The following is a 22,938-nucleotide window of genomic DNA, read 5'->3' as shown; positions in this document are numbered from 1 at the left end:
TAATTTTTTAGCATGAAGGTTCTAACAGGTCAGAGGTCGGTTGGACAATAAACATCTTATGGCATTACCTAATGCTTGGACTTTCAGTTAAATTGTAAACAGACGGATTTCAATATAAATAGAATAGGATGAGTTAAAATTTTGTATGTTCAATACAATGTGAAGCTATGAAGTACATTATGAATAAATTGAAATAAATGAATATAAATTAAAAAAAAGTTAGATTTTGGCATAAACGTCAGGAATCACGGATTTTTGCTCTGAGGTAATTGCATCCTTCATATTAGATAACTAAATAAAACACTCAAAGTTTTAGTAAATGAATTTATTAGAAAATATCGAAAAGAAATATTTAATTAAGTAACAATAATAACTACACTTTTTATGAAATTGTTCATATAAAATTATAATCATAGACAGAGCGTTTGAAAAAATTATCAGAAACTACAAGTAGTACGGTCCTGTATATATTCCTATTAGTGGGAAAATCGAATGACCAACAATTTGAGTAAATTTATTGTAATTTTAAAACTTTTTCAAATTTCAAAAATGTTTGTTAAAAAGTATGATACTGTTGCTTCGGAACATTATTCAAATTCTAATATTTTTGTTTTCTGGAAATTATTTTTTATAACCAGTACCCGATCCATTTGGACTATGTGTTATCAAGACAATATATACAAAGTAGCTCTTAATTTTGACCACAGAAAGAAATGGACAAAATCCACTAAACAACCTGAATCTCCGTTAAGAAAAATGTAAAACCCCAAAAATGTAGTACATGTAGAATCTACTCGCGATGACCTCTAGATATTCTTGGGTCAAGTAAACACATTTACTATTGAAACACCTACTATAAATAAAAACATTGATTATGATTGGTTATTCATTATTCTTTTTGTTGTTGAATATTGGAAATTAAACCACAATCCACACAAATATTTCAATATTCACCTTTTATCGAAAATATAATCTAATGTGAATGGACCTTGAAAAATGTACAATTTTTTGCATCAGTCTTAAACCATCTTATTATATATAATATTATTGATGTTCTAGTTTTCGAATTTTTTCATTAATGTCAGCTAGGGGCCAACAATTTTATAAAACATTATTCTTCATAACGGTAGCTGGATCATCGTTACCGAAACGTTGACATAATAAAAAAGGTTGTGTATTGATTTACCAAAAAAAAAACAGAAAGAATATACCATAAGAAACATACAAAATATATTGGTTGTTCAGTTATGCTGAATTATTATTATAATTTTTTTATCACTTACAAATTGTTTAACGGAGTTAATGGTGAGAAGAAAACCATCAAAGCTATCAGGTCTGGTCAAATTCCCCTTTTTTTCAACTTTGTATAGATTTTCCAATAAATCATATCCTGAGCTTAAAGCTGCTGGCACTTCTGGATTCGTATCGCTCAGAACATGATTATAGGGTTTTGTTGAATGTAAACGTGTACTATTCAGGGCATCAAATAAGTTGTTCATGGTTAGAACAAAGTTAGCCTTCTTTTTAGCTGTACTTGAATTAAGTTCACCAGTTTCCGAAGATGTCATTATGGCAGAATAAACACTGTGACTCAACAATTGGGCAGCTAATTTAACCTTCATTTTTTCGAAAAAATTCGGATTGATGTGCTTATCATTCAGTTTCAATAAGGTTTTTCCTGTTTTGCTCCTTTTATCAAGATCATAAACTTTTCGAATGTACGAAAAACATATGAACTGCCTATTAAATATAAAAATATTGTTCCTAACTCATTTCAACAGATGGGGAGCATCAAAAAAAGCATAATATCTTTTCTCATTATGAAAAAAATAAGGTTGGTTTTTGTTAACCCCCAAATGCTTTATGAGTTTCTGATTGGTAGTTGATAAATCACTTACTATGCCTATAGTGTCTAGTTTTGTCTCACTAAGTTTTTCCAATGCCTTGGTAATTATACACCATAAAGAAGCATATGACACCCCATCATTCGATACAAAGTATGCAATAGGAATTTTCCAGTTGCTATAGATTCCTCTGATCATGAGAACTAGAGCTTCATTGGCAGGGAAAGGCTTTCTTCCAAACTCGCCCAGATCTTCGAAACCCTCAATTAAATCTGTTTTCATGTTGTACTCAAGATTCCTCTTAATAGACATTTTGTCGAACATCAGAATACATTTCTTCTCGTAAGGCAGCATCGTATCCGCCTTTAAAGTAAGGTGAATAAAATTTTTTTTATTGAATCCAGGTTTGCAACAGAAATTGGCAACCCATGATATTACTCTTGATATTGCTGGAAAAATAAACCCTTTTTGTCGCAAATATCTGTATGTCTTAGGTCCTTTATAAAATAATGACAGGGCAGTTTTCTTTTCAGATAATAACCATGGGAATTTCATCTTATATCGTAATTGCATATTCACAAGAGATTTTGTAAAATTCGTGAGAGTTTCTTCTCCTTACAAAACGTTCGCAGAGAGTTGCGTTTTCATAATCCTTTTTTCTTAGCTCTCAATTGAGTATTCAGGTTATTGACTTTTTTCCTAGCATTGGTTAGTTTCTTTCTCAACCGTTCATTTTCTTGCAATGACTGCTTCCTACCTCCAATTCCCAAAGAACAAGATGAAAGGTTTTGTAACTCTTTCAACTCTTCATCTTCGTGGTTACTGATAGAACTATCTATCATGTCAATGTTTTTGGAATGAATCGGGGTAATAAAATCACTATTTGAATATGTTTGTGGATGTGAGGAAACATTCAATTGGATTATTTGTTCATCCAAATTTTCCCTATCCGATTCACTTTCTGAACCTTCATCATTTTTGTAACGGAATGGTACAGCAATAGTAGTTAATGTTTCAGATTGACTAATATTTTTACTGAAATGTTTGCTGCAGATCAGCTTATTGCTTAGTGATTTCTGGCTTAGGTTTGCCAAAACAGCATTACCTGAAATAAGGAACATCAATGTTGACATTCATATTTATTGTAATGGTTATGGTAAAGTAGTATTTTTTTAACGGGCATAAATGGAATAACGACTAGTAGTACTCTTATTTGGAATTTCCCTAATTCTATCTTATATCATCGTCGGAATGACAGAATTTTCCCGAATTGTGTTAAGATAATTCCATACCTGTGTATCATTCTCAAAAACAACTACACATCATTGAAATTTCTTGGTATGCTCAAAACAACGGTAAAAACACTCTCATACTTATCTTTAATAATGGTTTTTAAAATCAAACAAAAAAGACCATTCAAAAGAATTGTAACAAAAACAGAAATAAAAAATATACAAATAAGTATATACGTACCAAAGATATTTAAATAATCTGTTTTTAATATAAATATTATATTCATTGGCTTTGTATTGAAAGTTAAGGATCAATGCGAAAATTTGGATAAGACCAATAAATAAAAAAACTCTTTCTAATAAAGAAAAAAAATTTCTCCTATCAACGACTACTAAAATACCTACTTATAATCATTTTGTCAGTTTTATCATGGTGTTAAGATATTTATACAATGGCCTTATCCTTACCGATAAGTGTACCAACTAACCCAGGACCGGTCTTGGTTTCACATTGGAGAGCCAAAAGTTATAATAATCGAAAATATTATTTATTGTATTATCTATTTATACTTTTTGAATTGACCACAAAATAATATAGAAATGTTAAAACTGAGCTCCTTGTTGAGTTAAATATATTTATATTACTACTGGTACTAATTTAACAAAATGATTTTATTCACAAATCTGTTATAGGTAAATCAAGCATGAGTCATATATTTTTGAAATTATAGCCATTAAAGTGCAATACCAAAATATATAAAATATATCCAAGGCGTCATATTTAATATAGTTATAAAGTTACAAAAAAGACACCAACTACTACAATTGAAAATATAAATCGCTCTCCTCCAGGATTTTTTATACGTAACATTTTTTTAAAATAATTAATTTGTTCTATAGTTTTAAATAGGCTTCTATTGTTGGGATGATAAATTCATTCATAATGTGCGACTGGAAAAATGTACTTGAGGAGCTTGTTGCTACCTTCAAGTTTCAGAAATTATATTTTACAATTAGACCATAAATGCTTACAAAACCATCTGTTTGTTTAATGGTATAATATAAGCATGCAAAAGGTCTAATTGTCTAAACCAAGTAAGTATGGTCATAAAAGCGGGTACTTACTAACAAATAAAATTATCTCTTGTTAAATGTGTTTTTTGCAATATATATAATAAAATTGAAACTCAAATTTGTTTTTATTGAAAGTATTCAACAATCATAAGATGGTATATGGCATTACTATATTCTTACCCTTAATAGATAGAAGAACAAAAATGAACAATGGACAAAAATGGTGGTTATATTATGGAGGGACATTACATTGGTTAAAAAAGTTGTTTTTTATATCGAAAACACCAGGTAATGTTTAAAGTAAAGCTCTCAGTACATTTTTTGACAAAATCAAAACGAGTATCTACGACAGAAACGTATTTAAGCATAATCATTAGTGATGTTAATTATTCGAGATAACAGTGTGCGGTATCGCTTAAATTGACTAATAATTATAATAAATAACCATATTCTCATTAAAAACCTATATGTTTGCCTCGTGAAGGCACGAAACGTCGTATCGAAGATTTGTTGGTACATATCTATAGTAAATTTGTATTCAAATAAAACTAGTATTTGATATTATTTCATTCAAACATTCTATGTTGGATAAAACAAAAGCATACTTTTCATGTATAACTTGAGAATGGAGGAAATTATAATTTTCTCACTAATTGTTACTATTTTGTCAATCTGTTATGGCATACAATATAGTATTATAACCATATTATAATATGTGATAAAAAACATATACATATACATTTGAACAGGTGAAATTTTTGCCTCATTGATAGGATAATTTCCAAATATAAACACACAGACACACTACATTATTATTATGTGCTTAGTTCATAAACATAAAAAAATAACAATAACCTTAATAGTATTAGAAGTGGGCAAAATAATCGATTAATCGAAAAATAATCGGGTGATCGATTAATCAATATATATTTTTAAAAATAATCGGTAATAATCAAATAATCGAAAAATATCGATTAATCGAAAAAATCGAATATTCGGAAATACTCGATAATCGAAAATAATCAATTTATCAAAGATGGATTCTGTTTCATAATTTTCACACTTTTGTACTTTTTTGTGGTCCTGTAACCTGTAACTCAATATTCTGTTCTGTAGGTATACTGGATCCAAAACTTGACATCGTCAACTTCTTTTTTTTTTTCTTTGCAAAAACTTACCTATTAAGAATAAAATCTTCTCTCGTAGAAATGAATAATAAGAAATATTTCTATTGTTCAATTTTATTTTGGTGGGAATCAAATGACAATGTTATTATTCAACTTTATAGCTGCTGTAATCAAGAAATATTTGTTTTGAGTTTTCGATCTCTTTGGCCCACATTGTATTAAATGTATCACAATTATTGATTATATTAATCAATTACATAAAATTAAGTAAGAGCACACTCCCATTTAATTAATTGCTTCAACCAAATACAAATACCTACATATTTATAATTAGAGATATAAAATTTAAACTTATTTAGTTGACTAGGTACAAAAATTATTCTTAAAAAGCTCTTTACAAATGGCATTTACCTTAAAAAAAATAGAAAATATCATTATTTTCTTTGATGTTAGATAGTGTCCAGCGGGCCGCGTCTTTCTAAGTTTTTTATTTTATTTAATATAGGTGTCGGCGAAAGATGAAACCTGCATTGATTTTGAGCAAAATCCCTCAGGGGAAGGAAAATAAGGGATAATTTTGATTTTTTCAGCCAATACTGAGGTAAAATTAAAAAATAATTGTTGAGCATAAAAACAAAGAATACTTACATTAAAAAGGAGATGCTTGAACCATCTATATAAGAAGAAGGCAAAATTGAGGCCAACAAATAATTCTGCGTATAAACGAAATAGCTATATTATTTGATATACGAGCTAATCTAACTAATTATGGATAATAAATCAGGTGTAAACCGGTATAAAATAAAATCACTAGTAAATGCTTTTGTTTTTATAATATCGAGTTATAAAGAGGAAATGGAAGATCTTTTGTCGTGAAGCAATATCGTGATCCAAACTACTGATGTAGACGAAATCTAAGCAGTCCGTAACAAGCTTTAAAATGACAAAAAAGTTACAAACCAAAACCGACATGGCTTTGGCTTTTTTCGTAGGTACAGAAATGATGCCTTATAATATAGTAGAAAAAGTTGGATGAAGATCATACTGCTGAAAATTTATGTAATAATATAAATCTTATTTTAAACGAGTGGAGTATTGAAGAAAAAGCAAATACATCGTTTACCACAGATTTCGGAAGTAATGTATTAAAAGCTATTAAGGATATGGGAATAGCCCATATATGTTGTTTTGGACATGTAATTATTATTGCAGTAAATAAATGTTTTGAAAATGCAAAATTAAGCGAAACTATAGGTAAAATTAAAAAAATTCAGAATATTTTTGCACATAGTTTGAAAGCTGTTGGAAAAAATACAACACTAAGGAAACAAAAATTCCTTCCTTTTCTAAAACGGGATGGTGGTATCTTTTAAATTTAATCAAGATAATTGTTCGACAGGAAATCTCTTAAATTTTTTACAAACCTATAATAATGGACATTACAAAAAGCTGATACTAAACGTTGATGATTTGAAACTCCTGAATGATATCCTGGAATTACTAACTCCAATTCAAAACATTTCAGAAACTCTGTCTGGAGAAAATTATGTAACAGGATCTACCATTCTACCTATTTCTTTGGAATTAGGTAAAACATTGGTAGATGAATACGATGAAACTGAAATTGATGAAGACATTGTAGAACTAAAAAGAGAAATAGCTTCATTAATTTTAAACACACTTTTAAAAACAGATATGAAAGCAACGAGAAAACTCATAAACTATTGCAGACTGCCACCTTCATGGACCCACGTTTTAAAGGATCCTTTTTTAGTTTTGCAGAAAACCAGATAATTGAAGATATAATATTACAACTTAGTAGCGAATTAGAAATAATTCCAGTTTCTGAGAATAGAGCTACGTCATCAAGAAAAAAGAAAAGCGAACTTTCATCAATTTTTAAATCTATGAAAGAAGTTGAACGTAGTATTGCTGTGAGTTTAAATGTAAAAATTAAAAATGAAATCGAACAATATATGAATATACCAGTCATTGATGTTGAAGAAGATCCACTGATATGGTGGAAATATAACGCATATGTATTTCCTTTTCTTTCCCAATGTATATATATATATATATATATATATATATATATATATATATATATATATATATATATATATATATATATATGAATAAGACGTTAACATTCCTAAAAATTTATAATAAACATCTTTGAAGACAATAATTTTTTGTTTTGCTTTTAGTTGCAAGCCTAAATCTAAGACTAAAGAGTTTATTTTGAAACAAGCCCATTAAGAGCTAGTGACAAATTATAACTTTTAATTATTAATATACAAAAGAGATTGTTGTGTAAGGTGGAGCTTGTGAACAACATCCTGTGAGAATTTGGTTTTATAAAATACAATGTTAAAATGCATAATGGTTTTGGTACAGTTTAATTGAATTTAAAAGAGAGTTTTTAAGTGGCTTTATTACAAAGTGGAAGACTGGAATAGTTATTTGTATATTTAGACCGCGAAATATCTTTTTAACGTATCGAAAGAACAGTTATCGCCGAGACCGCTTACGGCCGAGGCAAGATAATCTTGAGGTCGTTAAAAAGTTTCGCGGCTATGGCATACACACTATTTTTTGTACAATCGTTAAAATAATCAAATAATATAATAATCATTTTAACGATTAAAAAATTAATTTTCTGAATAATTATTCCAACATAATTCAATATCAGAATCTTACTTCCAAATATCATCTGTAGATTAATTATTTGGTTTGTTTTTATTGGGAATCAAACCATAATGTCTTCTGTATGTTTCTAGTGGTATACTCGCTCTTTATCTTGTTTTTTGTAGGAATCAAACCACAATCGTTCTTTTGAAGCTTTATTTCCGATTTCGGAATAATCGAAAATTGATTATTTTCGATTAATCGATTATTTCCGATTTATCGATTATATTTTTTGATAATTGCCCAGCCTTAATTATTATGTGCTTAGCCATTTTTGACATCTGGTAAGGTCATTCACAGGAAATTGGTACATTTTAATTAATTGTAGGATCTGATCTCTTACTTAGTCCACACTTGAAGTAAACACACTTATTTCCAGCCATTTCTAAAAAATTTAAAAGAAGAAGTGATTATTTGTTATATAAATACATTTTAGTAGGTAGTTCGATAAATATACAGATTTTTTTCGAAATTTTAAGCTGTAGCATTTATACATTTAGCGCTTCTTATAATTTGAATATATTAACTAAGAGAGTAGTGGTGTATATTAATTGCAATAATATCCACTTACCTTAACAATGAAATATATATCCAAGTTCACAGATTCTCAAATAAAAAAATAATCCAAATGCACAACCAACGAAACTCAACAATTACACAATGAACACAATACAATAATGAACTCACATTGCAACTTTGCTATAGGCATCCAAAATAAGAAACTTTACAACACAGCTAAGGGTTGAATATAATATTGTAAATAATTTTGGCGCCATCTGTTATTGGGGTAATTCGGCATCCAAAGCTAAGAAAACAGGTAATTCAAGCTAGACGTACAGTAAGAAAAGACGTGCTATGGACGCCAACTCTCCACTGCCATCTATTGGTGGCGTCTACCTCGTCAAATGATATCCCCATAAGGTTAACCTACTATCCTATTCTTTATGCAATGCTATTACTATTAGTATAAAGTTTTTCTACTAGTAATTTTTCTGTTAATGGTTGTAGTATGGTCGAAAATAATTTGTATGTCAGTTGTGTCGTTCGTATCGTTTTAGGTAATTCAACATTAGCCGATATAGCAAAATTGATAAACATATTGTTACGAACTCGTCAACTACATGGGCTATGAAGCCAGTCCTGTTCGGTTACAAAGGAATAGTCCAAAGTTTGGCGATGGAGCGGTTGATATTTTTTTTCACATATTTTTATTCGCAGCATCCATTTTTTTAATTAATTTGTTTATAATATATTGTTTTGAAAAAATCAATTTCAAGGAAGGCCTTTTTATTTGTTTGTTTACTTTTCAGAATCGAATTATTCGTGAAATTCTTTTGGTATAAATACTGGCTTATTTATTAGCGAGGAAGTAAGTAAATTATTGAATGTCATATTGAACGGATGGAAATAGTAAAAAGTAACCAGTGAATTTAAATAAATTATAAGTTGTGAATAGTTAAATATTAGTGTATAATTATTATAAATAGTGAGTAGTCTAGTGTTCAGTATGTATTTTATTGTTTCAACTGTTTAAATTGAGTAAGTAAAGTGTGTAGAAATCCACCTCACTGCTGGAAATAGTTTAAAGTATAAGAAGAAAAACATTGCATTGGTGTCAGGTGTGGGGTATTTTAAATAAATTAGAAATAGAAGATTAAAATATTATTACTGGTTTCCAGATAGTTCTACTTACCTAGGTTTAATATGTAATAATTTACAAATAGCATGCTCCTAATTTCTGGTAGGAAAAATTTCATTTAATCTGATGTCAAATATTGTTTGTTTGTATTATATTATAGTTTATATTATAGCAACTCAAAATAATTATGTATGTGTATGATAATATGTAGGAATAAAGAAACTATTGAGTTTTCAGCAAAAATATGCAGTTTATAAATTGTCACTTGGTAATGTTTCTAGTAATGGTGTTTAAATTTAGACGTTTTGTAAAATTTGCACATGAATTTACTCATTTAATATTTCTCTAACCTCATGTATGACTTGATAAATCTGGTAATGGATTAACGACAGTCGAGAAGTTTGGCAATTTACCAATTCTTTCAAAGCATTTTAAATCATATCCCTCTATTAATGTCCATAAAAGTTGTTCCAAATATCTTCTGAATTAAATTAGATGGAGCTCACTTCCAGTTTCTAACATTTACTTTTTCATAATTAGTGAAAATTATCTTTTATACTAATAATCAAGAGAGTATTTAGAAATAAACAACAAAGATTTTATTATGCTCTTTATAATTCAAAATATTAATTTTTCAGAGCTCTCTGAATCTTTCTAGAATGTCTGCTTTTAGATTCAGAAAGTGCTCTTTCTAACTCATTAATAATATGTAATAAATTATTCTGATCAGTTTGAAGATTACACTTTTCCGTTTCTACTGTTCCATCAACATTTGTTTTAGTTGTAAGTTCAATAGTTATAACTGGCACTACATGATTTAGAAGTGATCTTGATGATACTTGAGCCTCAAATCTCCATCGTAGGTCATCATAGTGTGGTTCTGGAATAGAAACTTCAAGAACTGCATGTATTTCATCTTGTTTTGCACTGTACAAATTACTTAATACGACCTGTTGGTCTGAAGAAAATCCTAATGTGAGAATCGAATCTCTAAAATCTGCATCACTCAACTGAAAATATGTTATATATTATGTATTGCATCATTTTAATTTTGTTTTATTTCAAGAGAATACAATACGTTCTAACCTTATGTTTACAACTGAGTAATAATAACTGTGTAATACCATAAATGCAATTTTGTATAACATCTGTTTCCACTTCTAATTTCTTCGATAATGCAGTATAATTTTCTAAATTAGGGCCATTGTCTACAAAATCTATTGCTAAAGTACAGAAGTCTTCAACAACTAGAAAAAACTTAAATAAATATAATATAATCTTAATGAAAAATACCTACTTTTAACTTGTTGAAGTGTCAGAAAATGTAAATGTTCTTTATGGGTTTTCTTTAAAGAAATTAACATTTTTATGAAATAATTACTTTATATGGTATTCTTTATTCAATATTTATTTGATAATAACAATACCTATAAGTACGTACATGAACGTGATATTTTGTTATTCTCATTTATATTTTGTTTTGATGATTTGACATGTGTCGTAGCCATAGAACTCGAAATTTCAAAATAATCATATTCGGTGACCGAAAAACAAATATAAAAATAAAAAATAATAAAGAATTTCAAATATACCATTTGACTTTATGAATATTTCAGAGTATATATTTTCTTATAAAGTAGACATAAACGAGTTTGTGATTTTCAACTGTTTCTTATTGATCATAATCATGGTTATCTGGTCATACTGATTTTGACATTCGTATTCCTGTTTTCACAGTCGCTACATGTCAATTAGTTTTCCCATAACATAAGTTTAAGTTATATTGAATCTCGTCGGATGCTCTTATTTCAAATTCAAATACTGTTAAGGAAGTTATTACACACAAAATAACTTTTTAAACTCTAACTTTTTAAATATTGAACATGAGTGAATCAGATTCAAGTAGCTCCATTAATGACGAAATCAAGGTAATTTGATATTTTAAAACAAAATATATTCCGAAAAATATTTATATGTAAGGCGCCTTACCAATTTAATTATTAAATTTTGTCAAAAATGAAATTAATGAATTAAGTAATCCACCACTAAATTACTATTTCAAGACCATTATGTTTTCCAAAAAATATTCAAGATTATATTTAATTACTAACCTTTCAGATGTAATACCACTGAACATTAATTTGACTATTAACAGTTTTGTTAGATTTCTGTTTGATAGACAATATATCCTTCGTACAATATTTGTTAGTTCATATACTGTTGTAATTATTTACTAATGCAAAATAATAGTTGATTTAAAATGAAAATGGCTTAAGTATTAAGAGTTATTACTAGGATAAAATTTCAAGAAATATATGCCACTTTTTACATGTTCCTTGTTTCACTGTTAAAAATATAACATCTGTTGTTTATAATATAAATATTTATTTTGATTCTTTTCAATTTCAGAATGCTCTCCCATCAGAATGGAAATACAAACTTCTCAAAAAAGTTATGTATGGTTCACCTAAAAAAATAGAGATATGCATTAAAGTAGCTTTATTTTCAATTAAAGAAATTGAAGCTTGGATGGAAGCCTTGGAAGAAAAAGTACAATGTAGTTATTCCATATCTAATACAAGAAAATGTGCTGGGGAAAAAGTTATTTTTAAAAGGCGTCTAACTTGTCAGCATAAAACAGGAAACAAAAGTACTTATCCTAATCTAAAAACAGGTACAAGAAATACAAATTGCCCCTCTAGGATATCAATATCTTTAATGAGAATACAAAAAAAATATAGAGGGAAGGACCCTCCTGACCCAGATATGCCTTGTATAATTGATTATGTGATCACCCATAATCATTCCTCAACTCTTTCAGTACGTTATAGAAGGGTTAGTAAGAGTGTGCAAAATAAGTTGAGGGACCTGTTTTCTGTTGGATATAATGCATCAACAGCTCATGAGTACATTAAAATAGAATTGCAAATAAATAATCCACTTAATTATGAGGAATTATTTGGTAGGTACCATATTATAAATTTTAATATTTTAAGATCATATTTAAGTATCATACAAATAGGTATGGCCTGTTTAAATTCTTGGGAACAACCATATATCTACACTCCCCGCCCAAATCTATGCATAAATTGTTATTTGGCTAAAACTTTAAATAAAATATATTGTTTCTGCTCTTCCTTCTTCTATATCACCTAGTATTTTTGCATGGAATAAATTTATTTTTCAAGATTGATAACTGTTTGCTAACCTTTAAAGAATGGGTTGTGGCTATTGAGTGAAAGTAGAAGGTTCTAACAAATGCATGTAACATAAAGATTCCATATGACACACTAATCGATTTTGAAAGCATTAGAAAGTTTCAAAAGCCTGTAAGAAACCAGATCAGGGTCATGGGCTTATAGTTGATGCAAATTGAGACGTATTTTTGTGACTTCCAGCTATAAGATAGAACATATTATATAGTTTAGAGCGTCCCAATATACAGAAGAATGAATGAAAGATTTGTGCAATGCTTTATATAACCAAAGAATGCATATGGTGGTAGATAAGTAATGATATGCTCGTTTTGCAGGAGAAAAATTGATCTCCATACATAATGCAAAATTATCTTCAAGAGGCCAAAATCTATATTATAGTTAAGCCAGCTAGCCCCTTGATCTCAATCCAGTAGAACCTCTTTGGGACATATTTGATAGTCACTTATTTTTTTTTTATTAAATCCGCTGCACAATTGAACTATCTTTTAGATAAAATGCTTTTAATCAAATGGAAATCAGAAAGGTGAAATTGAAGTATGCCTAGTTGATGCCAGGGTAGGACAAAAGTGATTTCTTCCTCAGATTCATTGCAATATATTTTAAGATTATTAAAATAGATACCTATCTTTTGCTGGGTGATTTATTTTCAATTAAGTAGAATTTGTTTGATTACTTTTAAATTAATGCATATTAGAATGGGCCAAGAAAAAACATGTTATCTAAGGGATACTGTGAAAATATCATTCATAATATAAAAAATTATCGTGATAGTTTAAGTCCTTAATAATAAAATTAAGGGATGTATCGTTACGATTTTTTAACAGTAATTGCATTTTTTATTCAAAAATCATCAATTATCAATCAGAAAATTTTTATATTATATGAAATTTCCTAGAAAAAAGTTTTTTTGGTAAATTAATGTAAAACAGGCCGTTTCCTTGTAATCGTACCTTAAACATTAATTTATTTTTTCAATTTTGCGTTTCGATTTTGGAGTTTTGTAACTACCAGAAATATCAATATTTTTATGGTTCAAAATACTTGGTCTCAAAGGAAATTCAATACTCAATACAATACAAAAAAGTTTTCTTAACATTTTTGAATAAATTCACTCGTTTCAAAGTTATTCAACGTTGAAGTTAAACTCAAAAGTAGTTACACATGATTTTTTCCACTTGTTTGAAAAATTTATGACTTAAATATTGGGAATAACTTTTTTTGTTGGATCACTAATTTTGTTATAAAAACATAATTTATCCTAGTATTATTGTACTTTTCAACGATTGGTTATCGATGTAATAGTATATTACAGGGGTCTCCAAAGTTTCCAGCCTTAGGGCCATACTGATTACTCCAGTAAGTTCCGAGGGCCAAAACCATATCATAGTTGCTGGTGGTAAAAAGTGAAATAGTCCACTGATGAACAAAAAAGTCCGAAAAAGTACTCAACGTTTATAAAAGGCTGCAAATCGGACTAAAGTCCACAAAACGGCAACACTGCATCTTATTAATTTTCCTGCCATTATCTGTAAATTCTAGATTAGTCGTAGAGTACGAGCCATCAAGAGTAACGTGACACAATATCTGATGAACACAAGCGGAAATATTCTATTGCTAATAGCACGTACAGAATAATCTCGTTGGTTCGAGAAAGTTCTGGTGTCTTCCACTCACTTCTAGATGGCAGTAATTGGAATATATAAGAAGGTTAGTGGCGCAACCACAAGTCAGTTCCTATGACACTGTTGTGAAATAAAATAGTGCGTACCTCCTTAAAACGTGCTTTTTACGTGTTTAAGTTTAAGACATCTTTGTAACAGTATTTTGATTTGAATTGTTGCTTTTGTGTGTGATTTAGTAGTATGGAAAAGAAGCGAAAAATTGATAGTGAATGCAGAAAATTCAAAGATCAATGGGACATTCAGTATTTCGTAATTGAGTCCAGTAAAAAGGCGCTATGTTTGATTTGCATTTAAAACATAGCTGTTCTCAAAGAATATAACATTAAACGTCATTATGAAAAAAAAAATTTCCAAATTTCTCAAAATATACAGGAAGTTTGCGGACAGAAAAATTCGAAGCTATAAAGCGCGGATTGAAATCGCAGCAATCTTCGTTTACAAAACTCAAAAATGAACAAGAGGCTGCAACTCGTGCCAGCTTTCGTGTGGCTCTTGAAATTGAAAAACGTGGAAAACCATTCACCGATGGAGAAATGATCAAAGAATGCATAATTGCAGTAACCGAAGAAATATGCCCTGAAAAGGTAAATTTATTAAAAACTGTGAGTATGTCAGCAAACACTGGCTCGAAGGGTAGAAAACATCGCTGAAAATATATCCTCTCAACTGATCGACAAAAATGGACATGTTGAGTGGTTTTCTTTGGCTTTGGATGAGTCAACGGATGTGTCAGATACTGCTAAGGTGTTGATTTATATTCGAGGAGTAGATAAAAGCTATGAAGTGCATGAAGATCTTGATATGTATAGTATTCATGGCAAAACTACTGGTACAGATATTTTTAAAGGAGTTGAAATGGCCATTAATCAAAAGAACCTTCGATGGAAAAATTTTAAATGTATTAGAACTGATGGAGGCAAAAACATGAGTGGGAAAGATAAAGGAGTGGTCGCTCTTGTGTCAAAGGCTGTAGAAAATGACGCTGGTTCTAAACCATTAGTCCATTAAACCATTGTATCATTCATCAACAGTACGGAAAATGTTTGGATATGTCTGAAGTTCTGAAACCATATCATATCAACTATTATTTTTATCAGATCTTTTGGGCTGAATCACCGACAATTCCGACAATTTATTAAAGAGATTGGAGAAAATGACTTACCTTATCATTCTTCCGTACGTTGGCTTAGTTGTGGGAAAGTCCTTCAGGGCTTTTTTGAACTTCGAGCAATGATCGAAATTTTTTTGAATGAAAAGCATCGCCCTCTTACTGAATTACAAAACAAAGCATGGATGTGGAAGTTAGCATTCTATGTTGATTTGACAAAACATGTGAACGAACTGAATTTGAGATTGCAAGGAGAAAACCAGCATCTTCCTGATTTATACACTAATATCAAATCATTTCGGAAAAAATTGATACTGTTTCAATCACAACCACGAAGTAAATGTTTTTCACATTTTAAAACATGTGAAATATTCAGCCTCATCACTGAGACTGAGTTTCCTATCGATTTTGCAATCGAAACTTTGAGAACTTTGAAAATAAATTTTGATACTCTTTTCTCGGACTTTGATGCCATAGTGAATCAAATTAAGATTTTTCAGAATCCTTTTAATACTGACATTGAAATCCTAGCCCCGGAACTTCAAATGGAAATGATTGATCTACAGTGCAGTGATATAATTAAGAACAAATATCAAAACTCATCTTTGTTGGAATTTTATAAGAGTCTTCCACTGACAAAATTTGATAATTTGCATAAATTTGCTCGTGGGCTGTTTTCTGTTTTTGGTACTACTTATTTATGTGAGAATAAGACCTTCTCCAAAATGAAGTACACAAAAAATGTTTACAGATCTAAATTATCTGATGAGCATCTTAAATCTCTTTTAATAATTGGTACAAGTAAAATTAGTCCACAACTACAAACTATTGTCAGTGGAAAATCTCAATTACATATCTCATTAGTATTTCATATATCATTATGCTTGTTATAAATTTTTATTGTTTTTATTTAAATTGTATAAAATGTTAGTTGGATTCATTTCAATAATTTGTTAGTTATTATATACTGAAGTTAAATTTTCTTCATATTATACATGTCTTTACTCATTACAATTATGTGTTTCTTTATCCAATTTATCACAAAAACAATAACAATCTAGCCTACAACAATTTTATGAGTAGTTAGCCCATGACCATATCAATGTAGATGTCATATTAATAATTATTTAACATAAAATTAGAATACTTATTAAACTAAATTTAATTTGCTATAAAAAATATGTTCTCTAAAAGGAGTTTTCAAGTATGCTAGCTCTCCGCGGGCCGGACGTGGCCCTCTAGCCTCTAGTTTGGAGACCCCTGGTATATTACATAACGAGTTTGGAAGGTGATACATTTCGCACTAGTTACTGCCGAGCCGCGTAGCGACGAGCTCTGAAACATAACTAGTGCGAAATACACTTTCCAACGAGTTGTGTACACTATTTTCCCTACGACCACGTAAAAAATTCTTCAAAAAACTTATTTTTTAAATAAGAAAGTCAATTAAACAATATTACACATGTGTTAAAAAGTATATAAACACGTGTGCTGAAAAGTTGAAAAAACCTACAAAAATTTTTTTTTGTAATAGTAGAGATGACAAAAACGTAAAGAATAATTATGAAATATTTTATAACTAAAGAACAAAAAAGAACCAATAGAACAATAATTTTTTGTAATTATATTAGATACCTAACAAGAACTAAATAATTATCAATAATTTTGTTTTACTTTTTTTCTGAGACGTTATAAAAGTTGAATGTGAAGTTGTTATTATAACAAGTACTAAATTGCAGTGGATTTTGTAATGTTGCATTATTGGTGATATCCCTAACATATGTGTTTATTTCCTCTTGTTGCTGTATAGATGAAATACACAAATTTGCATTCTTTTTGGGTTGTGCAGGGTCAGTATGTTGTTCAGCATTTCGTTCAAGACTATGTCCAATGTTTCTATTTGCAATTTCTTTGTTTGATGTGCTTGTGTTGCTAATGGCTTTCATTATTTTATTAGCAGTCATTAATCTATTAGTTGCAGAGTCAACTATGTACTGCTCAGCCACGGTAGAGGATTTCCAACCTCCGTATTCCCTCTATCGTTCAGTACATGGGTGAAATAAGCTACTTTAATAGGTAAAAATGAGTGTGCAATTTATCATTTTCATAAGTGGTCGTAGGAAAATTCATTATCACGGTATTTAACTAACTTCAATAGTAAAAAAATAAGTTATTTATTCGACTAGTACATTAAACTGCGTCAGTATTGAGATTAAGAAGGACAGAACAATATGAGAGCTCAAAACGGAAGTTTAAAGGTGCAAGTTTATAAAAAAAAGTATATCCCCACTCAAATAAATAATTTGATTAATTGAGAAGCCGAATTTTTTTAATATTGGAGTTACTTAAATGCATTAAAAATGAATAAGAGTAGATAACCAAATATTAAAAAGTGAAATAATACATTGAAAAATTATTTTATAAAAAAATTTAATGCTCCAACAAAAACAAGAATAAATTACTTTTTAATCTCAACATCGAATGACTTTTATTGGAGAGAATTTAACTAAAAGTGCTAAGAAACCTTTTTTGTAGACGTGAAGTATTCAATTTTTTTTGAAAATAAGTATTTTGAACCGTAAAAAATTGATATTTCTGATAAAATATAGTCGTTTTTTGGCCCAGTCTAATGTATATGTAGACAAACAAACTGCTCAGATGAGTATTTTTTCTCATAAAATTTATTAACAAATGCGATTACAATAAAAATATTTTGTAGTAAATCGCAGTATCTGCCCTGATAGGAATTTCTGCCATAGATCGTATAATTTCTTCACAAGAGAACATGGCTCAATTGACTATACTGACAAAACATTTTTAATCACAAGAGTGGAACAATATAATATTGAAATGGGGGAGAAATGTGCAATGATTGAAATAGATCAAGAGTCTTTTGTTATTGTGTAAGTATTTTAGGTGTTTTATTATGACTAAAAGTGAAATTATCATCATAAAATGCTATCGTGTATTATTATCATTAATTATACTTAATTATAATGAAAATAAGTTTTCCGTATTTTGAATTAATTGAATACGTTTCATGTATAAACCTCAAATTTTCATTTTATGTTAAAAACTTACACTTTTTTAGGTAATTAACTAAATTTGAAGTGCTGTAGGTAGATTAGTTTCTTATTATTTCACTTAAAATTTTCTCATTTCAAATTACAAGAAAATAAAGAAGAGAGTATTGGGAACTCAATTAGTCTAGTCCTTATATCTAATCTTTGGGTAAATGAATTTCGAAAGCTTGACGTATAGAATAGAGAACAAACTGTTTTGAGAAAAATGAATATTTTTTTATTTTAATTATCACACCAAATATTGTTTAGGAAAAACTAATAATTGGAAAAAACCGTTTGATACAGGCATATTCATAAATTTTTATAATTTCACATTGAAAATTACATATTTCATAGTTTCTTACTTCTATGTTACATCTATATACATTTTATTGCAGTGTACAGATAGAAAAATTTTTTGCCTTATAAACTAATCGATAAACTTTTTTGTGTGGAAAATTTTTATTAAATTGAAATCTAACTTGATAAATAATCTTTTTTTAATTTTGAATGTTTTTTAGGCTATGTCCTCCGTTATTCAAAAGAGTTCATCAATTTATAAAAGTTTCATCTGAAATTGTATATATGGAATCCGTTAATCCTGGAGATAATGATGACAGCAAAACTTTTTTTATGTCAACTAATAGCGCATGCGGTTATTTACCTCTTGGTGTTATTATTACTAGTTTAGAGAGGTCTGATTTGATTCTTAGAGGTCTAAAAATATTACAATCATTAGTAGGCGACACAATGTTTTACGGTAATAGGGAAGGCCCCCAACTATTTGTCATTGATGACTGTGAAGCAGCAGAAACAGCTCTGAATACTTTATGGCCTCAATCGAAAGTATTTTTCTGCATGTTACATATATTGAAGTCACTTTGGAAATACCTACTTTGTTCAAAAAACGGTATTAACAGAGATGAAGCATTGACTTATTTCAATCAATTCAGGCAAATCATGATTGCTCCTACCAAAGAAACTTGTGATCAGTTGTTTAAAGAAGCAATTATATTTGCTGATAAGTACGATAATTATTTGAAAGTTTTGAAAGCATATTGGCAGAGAAAAGATATGTGGACTAACGCTTATCGACACGTTTATTTGAATCATAATTATCAAAATATACTCTCACTGGATGATTCTGAGACATCATCGTGCTTGATAAAGCAGTCTATCTTTCATAGAATGAGATCATTTAATGTAATCCAATTGTTTGATTTTATTTTAACAAAATTTGTTGACTATAATACAGGAAGACTACTGGATATAGTAAAAGATCGCGCATTAAGAAATATGTCAAGAAATATACCAGTAAATATAGACAAAGAAACAATACAACAAATAAACGAATATTTATATTTTGTTCCTAGTCTTAAGGCTGGAAATACAAATTATGCTGTTAATACAGAAATTTTATCATGTACATGTCTCAAAAATAATACTGGATACATTTGCTATCATATTGGGTGGCTCCTACCATCACCTCCACCTTTTCAAAATAAAATTGAAGATGCTGATCTCAAAGAAATTTTCTATCAAACTGCTACTGGTAAGAGAGCATCTGTAGAACCCGAACATCAAACGTCTGTAATCATTTCAAAAGATAATGTAAATGATCAAGAAAACAACATACAGAACAGATCAAGAGTTATTGAAGAAATAATAGTTGTAGGAAAAGAGGTATTAAAATTGGAGATTATACACAATGGTGATGAAATAATCATAAATGCTGACGGTAAACATCAAGTTCCTAATCAAAATAACGCAGGTAATAATTCGAACATGAGAACTATAAGGACAGACAGGGAACAAGTAATCTCCGCAGGGAAATTTATTATCAATGAACTATCCAAGTCGTTGAATTACATTTTAGAGAAATCACCATTTCAAGTAATGCCAGCATTACAAAAATTACTCAATAAAACAAACAGTAATTTAGATTCAGGAGACAATTTCATATTGGATTGTGAAAAGTACGTTCAATAGCATATAATATTTATTATTAATTATTGTGAGATTCTATTCTTATAATGACTGACCAAGTGAAACTAAAAAAGTATTTAAATAATTTATACTTGAGGGTATTACGAGTGAATCCATAGAATTTTTATCACATTGATTGTTGTGGAAGCATTAAAAAAGTGATATGAATAAGAGTGCTGAAAGATTACGTTCTCTGAGTTCTATTAGCAATAATTGCATTAAAAATACATCCAAACTCTCATCATGTGCTTGTTTTTTGGGAGTATCACTATAAGTAATTAATTCTCAGTCTTTTGTTCCTTTAGTATATTAGAATGTATACCTTTATTTTGAGTTTAATTAGTTCCATTAATAATTGTTGATTATTATTTTGTAATATAATTTATGATTATTTCGTTAATTTGTATGTTATTTTTTGAATTTCCGAAGTTCACCAGACAAAAAATTAGTAGTTCAGATTAATACAGAAAATTATTTGCTGTGCTCTTTAGTTTTAATTCGATTCCACTGAGTGGATACCATATTTTGTGCCAGTATTCTTAGGGGTATGTTCTATGTAGTCAGGTATTTTAACAGATTACTTATATAAAATAGATGGATGGTGGTCAAAGTTGGTAGAGGGTAGGTGGCCCGTCTGATCTACGTGTAACGTCATCTGTTGAAAGCCGACAGTCGAGAACATAGGAATGGCCGTTTCTGAGGATAAATATAAAACCGGATAGAAAGTATCTTCTAAAATATTCAATAGTAAACAGGGTGTCCATTCCAAATTTGGATTGTATTTAGATATTTTTATGCGATTTTATTATAATGTTTGCTTCAAGTTCATATCTATTTATAGAAATTCTTTATACCAGAATGGCCCAGTTTACATAATGCCAACTTTATTTTATGGATATTTCAGATATCTGTTTCGTCTTGTGAAAAGAATTTATATTTAATTAGTATAGTGCACAACCATAACCATGTCCAGATAGGTTTCCGCGGTCAGGATTATGAACAACAGGACTAGGTTCACGGGTTGAGCCGCCTTGGAATTTGAAAATTCTCCAAGTCTCGACTCCTGCTTTAAAGCCATTATCAAGAGAGGGGTTAGGATAGGGTGGTTATTCATTCAGTGGTAAGAAGTGATCCGATTCCGTGGTCTCAACGCTTAGTAGAATACAGGAATTAAATAATTCGATAGAATACAATGAGAGAAAAGCTCAAATTTCGAGTAACACTAATATTTTTTTAATTTATTGAATGTAAAAGACCCCTTGATCTAGATATTTTTCTTCTGTATTTCTATAGTATTTGTATGAAATTTAGTTTAACAAATCTATTCTTTATAACAGTAACAAATTTTATATTGTTTTCGGGGCATATTTTTCAAAGTCTCACAAGTACTTTCTACAATAAATTTACAAATATGTAAAATATTTGTTGTATAGATAAAATGACAAAATTCCACAAGTATCAATTCATCCATTTTTCAACTTAGCATTTTAAAGACTGATTTTGCATACGTTTTTTCCATTATTTTGGCACAATTTAAAACTCAACAAATAATTGCCATAATCTAAACTAAAATATACATTAGATGATATTTTGGATAAAAAAAATGTACTAATATAGATCTTTTGCTTAAAACCATATGTGTAATGAACAGTTTATATAAGTGGAAGATGTTCCGACTAAGTGAAACAAATAGTGTTCTATTTGTTCGCATCTTTTGCGCGCATAAAGCATGCGCAGTAAAGATAAAGTGTCTCGAACGAAAACGAAAATAAACATTGTTGGCACCGTTTTTTCTCATACCAACTGTCTATATAGGAGTATTACATAAATGCTTAAAACATACTACAAAGCAGTTTGTTAACATCCAATAACCTAGAAAACACAATGGCGTTCGTGACATTTGCACTAAATGTGCTTATTAAGAACCGACCTCAAATCAAGTAGTTTGTTAAGATTTTCGGTTTACGTTGGGTTATAAATTGAAAAAAGAATGCTTATTCTAGGTGAACTATGTCCTAACTTTCAGTCAAAATGTACTACTGGATCTTCATCTTTTCATGATTGGCTAGGAAATGCGTGAGTTGATATTTGAAGGCTTACCTGGTATAAAGTTTGAATTTTGTAGTAAATAATACTTCTGTTTCTGTTGTGGCATATTATTTTCGTTTCCATCAATTTCCTCACCAGGATGCATGACAGAGATTAAGGAACTAGTATGGACTAGTTCCTTAATCTCTAAACCTTTCCTCAGTTCTAAAAATTATCAACAACATATGCT

At 29.3% G+C, this 22,938-nt stretch overlaps 3 protein-coding genes across 4 annotated transcripts; 1 reads left to right on the top strand and 2 right to left on the bottom strand.

Moving 5' to 3' along the window:
• Positions 1-310: 310 nt before the first annotated feature.
• LOC130451485 (uncharacterized) lies at positions 311-6,757 on the bottom strand. 2 transcript variants are annotated; one of them, XM_056790521.1, is made up of 2 exons: positions 3,318-3,489; positions 311-2,949 (listed from the first exon to the last, which is right to left on the bottom strand). In XM_056790521.1, the coding sequence occupies exons 1-2, from the start codon at positions 3,361-3,363 to the stop codon at positions 2,489-2,491; spliced, it is 507 nt and encodes a 168-aa protein (XP_056646499.1). In that variant the 5' UTR covers positions 3,364-3,489; the 3' UTR covers positions 311-2,488. The 2 variants fall into 2 exon arrangements, with proteins under 2 accessions (XP_056646499.1, XP_056646501.1); XM_056790523.1 differs by lacking the exon at positions 3,318-3,489 and adding an exon at positions 6,702-6,757 and having other exon boundaries at positions 2,392-2,949.
• A 3,423-nt stretch (positions 6,758-10,180) lies between these two features.
• LOC130450996 (COMM domain-containing protein 2-like) lies at positions 10,181-11,101 on the bottom strand. The gene is made up of 3 exons (XM_056789770.1): positions 10,902-11,101; positions 10,691-10,851; positions 10,181-10,614 (listed from the first exon to the last, which is right to left on the bottom strand). Exons 1-3 carry the CDS (start codon positions 10,966-10,968, stop codon positions 10,231-10,233), a joined length of 612 nt encoding a protein of 203 aa, XP_056645748.1. The 5' UTR covers positions 10,969-11,101; the 3' UTR covers positions 10,181-10,230.
• Positions 11,102-11,194: 93 nt separating this feature from the next.
• Positions 11,195-22,806, top strand: LOC130450582 (uncharacterized). The gene is made up of 4 exons (XM_056789042.1): positions 11,195-11,532; positions 12,014-12,566; positions 18,332-18,515; positions 19,196-22,806. The coding sequence occupies exons 1-4, from the start codon at positions 11,488-11,490 to the stop codon at positions 20,661-20,663; spliced, it is 2,250 nt and encodes a 749-aa protein (XP_056645020.1). The 5' UTR covers positions 11,195-11,487; the 3' UTR covers positions 20,664-22,806.
• Positions 22,807-22,938: the final 132 nt, after the last annotated feature.

Source organism: Diorhabda sublineata, chromosome X (assembly GCF_026230105.1).
Source record: "Diorhabda sublineata isolate icDioSubl1.1 chromosome X, icDioSubl1.1, whole genome shotgun sequence".
Classification (NCBI taxonomy): domain Eukaryota; kingdom Metazoa; phylum Arthropoda; class Insecta; order Coleoptera; family Chrysomelidae; genus Diorhabda; species Diorhabda sublineata.
This window is presented reverse-complemented; position numbering and strand designations above follow the sequence as displayed.